The 9422-nt window shown below is 33.8% G+C and overlaps 1 protein-coding gene across 2 annotated transcripts in view; it reads right to left on the bottom strand.

The window, feature by feature from the left end:
- Window positions 1-9422, bottom strand: part of LOC148948312 (integrin alpha-PS3-like) — a 57816-nt gene that overhangs the window by 46394 nt on the left and 2000 nt on the right. For both annotated transcript variants that reach the window (XM_089094291.1, XM_089094292.1), the window contains exons 2-4: window positions 9040-9181; window positions 7060-7228; window positions 3910-4183 (exon numbers count right to left, since the gene is read on the bottom strand). In XM_089094291.1, coding sequence (XP_088950417.1) covers window positions 3910-4183; window positions 7060-7228; window positions 9040-9181 — 585 coding nt within the window. The remainder of the gene's footprint in view (window positions 1-3909; window positions 4184-7059; window positions 7229-9039; window positions 9182-9422) is intronic.

The following is a 9422-nucleotide window of genomic DNA, read 5'->3' on the forward strand; positions in this document are numbered from 1 at the left end:
TGATTATCAGCTTTATCTGACCTCTTCAGCACTAATTAATTCGCTGGTGGTTGAACGTCACTATAAACAGTTCGCGGTAACGAACTGTAAATAAGGGGCGACCTCGGCTCAATAGTGACCGAATTTGATACCAATAGATATATCAAAAGAATCAAATTTTTATGTTGATTTCAAATATATAAGTTGCATCAAGCTTAGTATTACTTATCAAAAATTACGAGCATGAGAAAATTTGCTTTATTTTCGAAAAAAGGGTGAATCACGCTCTAAAATTCCGAGAAACTTAATAAAATAGCACCATGAGATTCAGCGTATCAAAAAACCCTATTGGGGAGGTTTCAAGCTCATATCTACAAAAATGTGGAATTTTGTATTTTTTGCCAGATGCAAGATCACGGATGCCTGTTTATTTGTTTGTATGTTTTATTTTTGTTGTTGTTTTCCCCCAGGAGTGATTGTATTGACCCATTGGTCCTAGATTATCGAGGAGGGCTCTTACAAAAGGATAGTAACAGTTCTAGTGTCCTTTTTAAGTGACCGAAAAAATTGGAGGGCATTTACGCTCATTTTTTCCCCAAAGTCCCCCGATCAAAATTTTGAGATAGCCATTTTGTTCAGTATAGTCAAAAAATCAAACAACTATGTCTTTGAGGATGACTTAACCCCCCAGAGTCCCTAGGGAAAGGGCTAAAATTTATGAACTTTGCCGTTGTTTATGTATAGTATTGGTTATTGAAAGTGTACAGACGCTTTCAGGGGATTTGTTTTCTGGTGGGGGGTTGGGAAAAGGGGTTACATGGGAAGATCTTGCCATGGAGGAATTTTTTCTAGCGGAAGGGAATTTTTCCGCTAGCGGAAGGGAATTCCTCTAAAAACCACAATCTCAGTCTTTTTAATATTCAACACTAGTTTCTTTCTATCTAAATATTCTTCTAATATACTCAATAAGATTTGGAGCTCCTCTGGTGACTTGCCTATCAACACCGCATTATCAGCAAAAAGCAACAGAGATAACGTCAGGTTCCCTAGTGACACTGTAGGGGCCCATACCTTTTTAAAATGGTCAACAATATCATTTAAATGAATATGATGGTGTGATTTTCATTAAGGTTCTATAACTTTTAGGGGGTCTTTCCCCCTTTTTTCGAAAATCAGCCAAATTTTTTCAGGCGCGTAACTTTTGATGGGTAGGACTAAACTTGATGAAACTTATATATTTGAAATCAGCATTAAAATCTAATTCTTTTGATGTATATATTTGTATCAAAATACCGTTTTCTAGAGTTTCGGTTACCATTGAGCCGGGTCGCTCCTTACTTACAGTTCGTTAGCACGAACTGTTTGATAAGATTGATAAAATTCAGGCAGCATGCAGTAACAACATCTGTTTAATTTCAGTTTTAGCAGAGACCTCAATTCACATTTTATTTTCATTTCAGAACAATATCCGTTTGTATTAATCTCTATTTGAAAGACTTTAACTTTTAACCTATAGTCAAAACTTTTGTTTTTCAGATGGTAAAATAGGAGAAAAAAGCTGATTGAGTTAGTAATTTCATGCCAAAACTTTTTTGTTGGAGCCACTGAATACAATAGTAGCTGATAATGGCAGGTTTGAATTGTTTTTGCCACTTTCTATACTAGACTGTGTTTTGCGTTTGTGCATGATAAACAAGGTTTCGAATATTTATCTGACTGGACGTTCTTTTAAAGAGAAAAACAATTCTTATAGATGTGAAAAATTTCTTCACGTAAAATCTCTATATGATCTAAGAATTTTCTCTTTTGTTTTTAATATTATTAATGATCTTATTATTAATGATGATATTAATGATAATATTATTACTAATGATTAATATTATTAATTATCTTTCACCAAAGGGCTACTGAATATACATCTACTCGGTGGTTCTAATGATTATCAGCTTTATCTGACCTCTTCAGCACTAATTAATTCGCTGGTGGTTGAACGTCACTATAAACAGTTCGCGGTAACGAACTGTAAATAAGGGGCGACCTCGGCTCAATAGAGACCGAATTTGATACCAATAGATATATCAAAAGAATCAAATTTTTATGTTGATTTCAAATATATAAGTTGCATCAAGCTTAGTATTACTTATCAAAAATTACGAGCATGAGAAAATTTGCTTTATTTTCGAAAAACGGGTGAATCACGCTCTAAAATTCCGAGAAACTTAATGAAAATAGCACCATGAGATTCAGCGTATCAAAAAACCCTATTGGGGAGGTTTCAAGCTCATATCTACAAAAATGTGGAATTTTGTATTTTTTGCCAGATGCAAGATCACGGATGCCTGTTTATTTGTTTGTATGTTTTATTTTTGTTGTTGTTTTCCCCCAGGAGTGATTGTATTGACCCATTGGTCCTAGATTATCGAGGAGGGCTCTTACAAAAGGATAGTAACAGTTCTAGTGTTCTTTTTAAGTGACCGAAAAAATTGGAGGGCATTTACGCTCATTTTTTCCCCAAAGTCCCCCGATCAAAATTTTGAGATAGCCATTTTGTTCAGCAAAGTCAAAACATCTAACAACTATGTCTTTGAGGACGACTTAATCCACCACAGTCCTTGGGGGAAGGGCTAAAATTTATGAACTTTGCCCATTGTTTATGTATAGTATTGGTTATTGGGAAGTATACAGACGTTTTCAGGGGATTTGTTTTCTGGTGGGGGGTTGGGAAAAGGGGTTACATGGGAAGATCTTGCCATGGAGGAATTTTTTCTAGCGGAAGGGAATTTTCCAAGAAGGGGGTGCCAGATTTCCCACCATTTTTAAAAACGATCCGAAATTAATTAAAAAAAAAAAAACGTTTTTTCAGCTGAAAGTAAGGAGCAACATTAAAACTTAAAACGAACAGAAATTATTACGTATATGAGTGGGTTCACCCCTCGTCAATACCTCACTCTTCACGCTGAAGTTTTTTTTAGTATTAAAAAAAAACTAACTATTTATTCCAATTAAACGGCCTTGGTGATTCAGGGGTCATCAAACAGTTCGTGGTAACGAACTGTAAGTAAGCAGCGACTTGGCTCAATAGCACCCGAAACTCTAAAAAAAGGAGTTTGATACCAATAGATACATCAAAAGAATCAGATTTTTATGCTGATTTCAAAAGTTACACTCCTGAGAATATTTGCCATATTTTCGAAAAAAAGGGGGAAACACACCCTAAAAGTCATAAAACTTTAATGAAAATCACACAATCAGATTCAGCATATACGAGAACACTACTATAGAAGTTTCAAGCTCCTATCTGCAAAAATCTGGAATTTTGTATTTTTTGCCAGAAGAAAGATCACGGATGATTTTTTTTCCAGGGATGATCGTATCGACCCAGTGGTCCTGGAATGTCGCAGGAGGGCTCATTCAAACGTAAATTAGAAGTTCTAGTGCCCTTTTTAGTTGACCAAAAAATGGAAGGCAACTAGGCCCCCTCCCACGTTTTTTTCCCAAAGTCGCTCGATCAAAATTTTGAGGTAGACGTTTTGTTCAGCACGGTCGAAAAATACTAATTTTAAGAAAAAATTAATTGTTTATCATTTAAAACTTATTTTTTACAAGTTGGTTTATAAGTTTATCTAGCTTACTTATGTGTTTTTTATAACAGTTTAAACTTACTTGTCATATAGACCTTAATGTGTATTGTACTACTGTTAAAGAACATTAACACTGTATCGTTTTTCTTATTTGGACTTTAAAGTTTTTTCGCTGACGTTGAAAAGTTGAGAAGTCCTTATTTATATATTTTAGATGGCAAAGCACTTTTTTCAAAAAAAAAAATATTCTAAATGGTTGCCTCTCGAATTAAGTGACGGAAGTGACAAGTCAGGTAGACTAAAGGAGAAAAATAATGTATCATCTCGGATCAAGAGAAACCCACTTTACCTTCATTCCATTTTCCTCTTTCAATGGCCCAGGAATTTCGCAGATAAGCTTGGATAAAGATGATTTCTGAGCTTGTCTTTCATTCCTCGTAACCTCTCGCTTTTTAATATAGTTTTCATAATCATCGCTACAGATATCTGGAATTTTGTGTTTAGTTGCATCCAAGTCCCATTGAATGTGAAGCCTGGGAACGTATGCTGGTTCTCCAACATTCCAAATATAGGCATTGATCTTGATCGTCTTGTGAGATCCAATAACAAAGCTTGAATTTATTCTTGAAAAAAATATAATTTTTTTTTAATATGAGAAAAATTTATTAAAGGAACACATATAGGCTCAAGGAAGAGGACCAAAGTATGATGGGCATAACAACTCAATATTGATTATTTTGAGGCAATTTTGTTTAATGTTCACTTCATGTACAATATTTTTTTTCTTATGTTGTCCCGTTAAGAAAACTTACATAAATCATTGCCTCATGTAGTACATTTTGACTTAAATTATTAAAAATATTTAAATTCAAATTAAGCATTTGAATATAAATCTAGACTGCCTTTCCATAACGGTAAATAGAAGTTCAAATAGGGATAAAATCCTTTTAATAGAAAGTGTTTCACAAACAGTGATAGAAATTCACAAAAAATACCAGATATTTACTGTTAGTTACTAAAGATATAAAACTAAAAATATTGTTTTTTAATTTTTTTAATTTAGTTTTACTACAGATGACGGTCACTGCATATGTGACCGAATTTTATCTGGTATTTTTTGTGAATTTCTATCACTGTTTGTGAAACACTGTCTATTAAAAGGATTTTATCCCTATTTAATCTTTTATTTAATTTAAATATAAAATTCAAAAATATTTTCTGATAAAGTTTAAAACAAAAAATATTCAACGACTATATTTTGCTTCTAATCCCATAAAAATTCATTTTTAGTAAAAATTATATCTTTTAAGGATCCCTAGTCACTACAGGAAAATGGCTCCAAGTAATAGACAGTTTAACAAGTAATATATTTTCAGAATCCCTTTTTTAAATACAACAGTATTATTTTCAGGTGATCCAAACCCAGAAATCTATTCCTCTTTGCTGTAAAGTCGTTGCAATTACTCGTAAATATATCGACCCCCTATTGTCCATTTTCTGACAAAACAAACATCATGGTTGCAGTTATATCAGTAACCTTATAAAGAGCGAATCATGGCCCACAGTAACCCAAAATTTAAAAATATTTTTTAAGAAAAATGTCTAGAGAGAAAAAATTATCATTTGTAGCTATTGATTTCATCACCGGTAAAGGACTATTGTCTTGTATTTTCTGCAAGCTACTTAAGAATTTTTCTACTCCTAATCCTCTTTTGTTGCATAAGTTTCGTATTTTCAGCACAGCACTTGTTTTTTTTAATTTAAAAATATAGCGAAATATCCAGAGCCAGTTTATTTAAGACAGTTTTTCAAATATTTCCTGCATAAACTACAAAGCAGTAACATTTATTCGTTTTAAGATTCAATTTCGCTCTTTACTTTCACCAGAAAATCTTTTTTTTTTATTTATCTCACAGGGATCGATTCAAAATATATAAAGTCAGCTATAAAATATCGTACTGAAATGAAATTCTAAAGGCTGACATTTGCGAATTACTTTTTACGAATGTTTACGAATTACGAATTACTTGTTACATTTACTTTTTACAAATACTTTTTACAAAAGCTTTTTACAAAGTTTTTTCAACTGAAAGTACGGAGCAACATTTAAAATCAAAACGAACGGAAATTATTCGGACTATGAAGGAGTTGCCCCTCTCCTAAATACCTTTCTCTTTACACTAAAGTAATTAGCATATTTAAAAAGCTTCCTATTCTAATGAAACGAAGCCGTTCTTTAAAAAAAAATGAAACAAACAGTCAAACTTTGGCGCTTGACATCAAAATTCCGCTTTTTAGAGTTTCGGTTGCTATTGAGCCGAGTCACTTCTTACTTACTGTTCATTACCACGATCTGTTTGATTAATCATGTGCCAAAACAATATATGCCGACAGTCCATCTTGGGTCTTATAAATTCGTTATGTATCCATTTGCCGACCGGAGTAAGACTGGACTCTATTTAGAGAGGGTTTAAGACACTACAGCCTATCAACATTATTCATATAGCTCATCCAGAAAGGACGAGTTTAAAGAGTAGCAGAGAGGCTATGAACTTCCCCTTGACTAACTCACTATTTGAGGATTATAACTTAAAAAGTATTCGACTCAACGACTAATTAGAGCTGTGAATAACGCAGAAAAGTTATGCTGTGGGATTTATAAAAATGAGTTTGACTATCAATTGGTGCAATATCGTTGATAAATTAGTCTTAATTTTTCTTTTTTATTTGCGCCTTATACAACCGTTGTCTCTTACTCGTTTCTGTAAGTAGGGGTAAAAAATAATTCTGCAAAAATTTTTGCAACAATTATTGTTGAAGCAAACTGATCATTATTAATTTTTTTGTAATATTTCAATTCTTAGAATGAGTTAGAGAGAGATTTTATTTACTGTTTATTTATTTACTTTTTTGTATTGTTGTTATTCTTCCATGCTGACTACCAATTATTTAAATAGCTAAGTGCATGAAACCCTACCCTTCCCCCTAAAAGTATTTTTGGATCCATGTTTGGACCGTCTATTAATATTTTAGGTGTCTGGATTTTAGCTAAAGTCACAGGAATAAAAAGCTTGTAACTCCTACTAAGCTTAGGATAATAAAAACAAATGAAGCGATCAGCAGAAAGTTAAGCAATACGAATAAAAGTAATTTTGTAAGCAACGCAAAGTTGCTTCCACTCCTCCCAAATGCCATTCTCTGACAAATTAGCGCAGCGTACTCTCAGGTACTTCGGACACATCCTACATATGCCAACGACAAACTCAGCCCAAATACTCTACGATTTCAGCCCAAAACCTCATGGTTAGTCAAGCCCGAGGGACAGACCCAGGATAAGGCAGAAGGATAGCCTCAACAAGTTCCTGGAGAGAGCTAACATAGCTGTTGACGAGGCTCAACTCTTACCCCCAATGTGGTGGGACCCTCAATTCAAGTTAAGTAAGAAAAAAGACAGAAAGACTTTTAATTATGGCAAACTAGTAGAAAAAAAACTAATTACTTGGGTTCAATTACTGCCGCTGTGACTTTTAAATCTGATCTGCAAACGTCGTCTGATCCACATCCAGATCCAAAAGGAACAATCAGCTCCTTATAATTTTTTCCATCAATTTTACTTTCAACAATTGGACAAACAGAACAAAATGAATCCTTAGGTGTTAATAGAACTCCTATAATACAAAATGAAATCACATAATAGAGAGTTAGTTAGTAAGTGCAATAGTGGTTAGCAAGTGAAAATAACTTACAACTACTGGTGTGATTCAGTAATCAATGTTTTTACTGAAAAGCCCCGTACAAGTAATTTATCTTTCACTTTCCATCACGTTTTCCATGGTTGTATGATTTGTTTTCCCGTGTATACACTCTCTTTTCTCTGTCGTTTCTCCTGTATATTTTTTTAGTGTATATCTGTTCTATTTGCTTATTTTTACTTGAAATACGAATTCAGCTTATTTTAGATTCCGAAAATGATTTTCAAATAAAGCATACTCTTAATAGATGAAATACGAGAATAAGTTAACCAATAAAGAAAAATTTGCGTTGATGAAAGACTTTGTGGCAAGAATCGAACATGAAGGAAAATCCAACGGCGGTGGTAAATATTAACGGTTACGTAAGTGGAAAACTGAAGTGTGGAAAGGTAGCGAGTGCTACACGGTGACTTTAACACCCCAGATTTATTCATGAAGTGTTCGGAACAGTGAATCCAAGGAATATCCGTAACTCCAAGCACTACTCTAAAATCATTGGACTTTGTAGATGATGGATTATTTCTATTTGGGAGGGTGGCTAACCTTTTGAAAGTTGTAAGAGGCCTCAGCAGGTATGAGGCACATTTCCACGTTAAAATACGCAGGGAAAATAGGCAGTTGCTTAATGTAGGAGAGGATACAGGTTTGGATGATAGTGTTTTGGTTGAGGAGCAGGGGAGAATCTCTAGCATTTTTATTGGGGGGGGGCAAGAGGGGTCCATATCTTGATAGTCAAAGTGCATGGAATATATAATTATTTTTTCTCCACATTATTTGGGAGGAGGGCAACTGTCCCCCCTTGCCACCCCCAAACGACGCCCCTGTTGAGGAGGCCAAGTCAGTAAAAGTTTTGGGTGTGCTTTTTAGAGAGAACGGCAAGTTTGAACAGTTTGTGGAAACAGAAGGAAGAAGTTATTCAGATAAATATGGAGAAAGTGTAGTTTGAAAATGCACAAAATAGCTCTCCCTCCAGCAAAATGATAAAAATTAAGAAGACTAATCCCACGTAACCTCCTAAACTCATGTAATTTCAAGCAATCAGAACACATTGTTTATATGTTTATTCAAAAATTTAATAATATTAAAACGTGCCTATTTTCTTATTTAAATGTAATTGAACTTATGTCTTCATGGCTACCTGGTAATAAGGAGATGAAGCTAATTAAAATGGATGTTTCGCTGATGATTTTTGAGGGATTATTTTGGTGAGGAATTCTCTGATCCTCAGAAATTGTTCTTTCTAATAAATTTTTAGGAGAAAGCGAAGTGACTATTTATATACCTACTTTTATCAAAGTACAGTGGGAAAACTAAAAAAAAAACACAACAAAAATCACATTCATGTTCCAGCAATAAATGTAGGGATACAACCAGAAACAGCCCTTCTGTCTCTAAAAATACAAAATTTTAAACAGTCCTCCCTTTGCTGACAAAGTGGCTCATTATAGGCAGCTGTAAATATAGAATTGTGGACATGATTGATACGATAAACAGTGATATTTTCTTTTTGTTTACAGCACCAACAAATATCTGATCTGTCTCTGATCTGACCTGACATCTGAAATATCTGATGTCTCTGATGAATACTCGACAGTCTCTGCTTCTTATGCTTATTCTGAAAAAAATTAAATAAATATGTTTTCACCATGTTTCTCCGCTTTCTCATACCCATATATGAACCAAAGATTAATATAATACCACTGATTAATATACTTAAATCTACTCACCAGGTTTTATGACTATCCCTTCGCTAGAACTAGGTTGTTTCTTGTACGGTGAACATGTTGGACTCTCTGGATCTGAGTTTGTCATCTCATATACTTCTGATTGCAATCGAAACAAAAGAGGTGTTGAAAGATCTCTTGTGTCCTTTAAGCAGAGCAAGTATTTTATAGAAACATAGTAAATTTATAGCAACACCCTAAATTTACTAAATTCAGGTGCAGGTACAGCAATTAGTTACCACACGCACAAAAACAGCAACAGCAATAAAAACATATCTGGGTTATATTTAAAACTTTGGTGGGTTGTTGTTGTTTCTTGGAAATTTCTTAAAAAAATAATATTAAAATTAAATCTAAGGATATCCTGTTTCATTACTCTCAAGCAG

This window comes from Artemia sp. Qi Xiang Cuo, chromosome 9 (genome assembly GCF_049724085.1).
Source record: "Artemia sp. Qi Xiang Cuo chromosome 9, ASM4972408v1, whole genome shotgun sequence".
Taxonomy (NCBI): Eukaryota; Metazoa; Arthropoda; class Branchiopoda; order Anostraca; family Artemiidae; genus Artemia; species Artemia sp. Qi Xiang Cuo.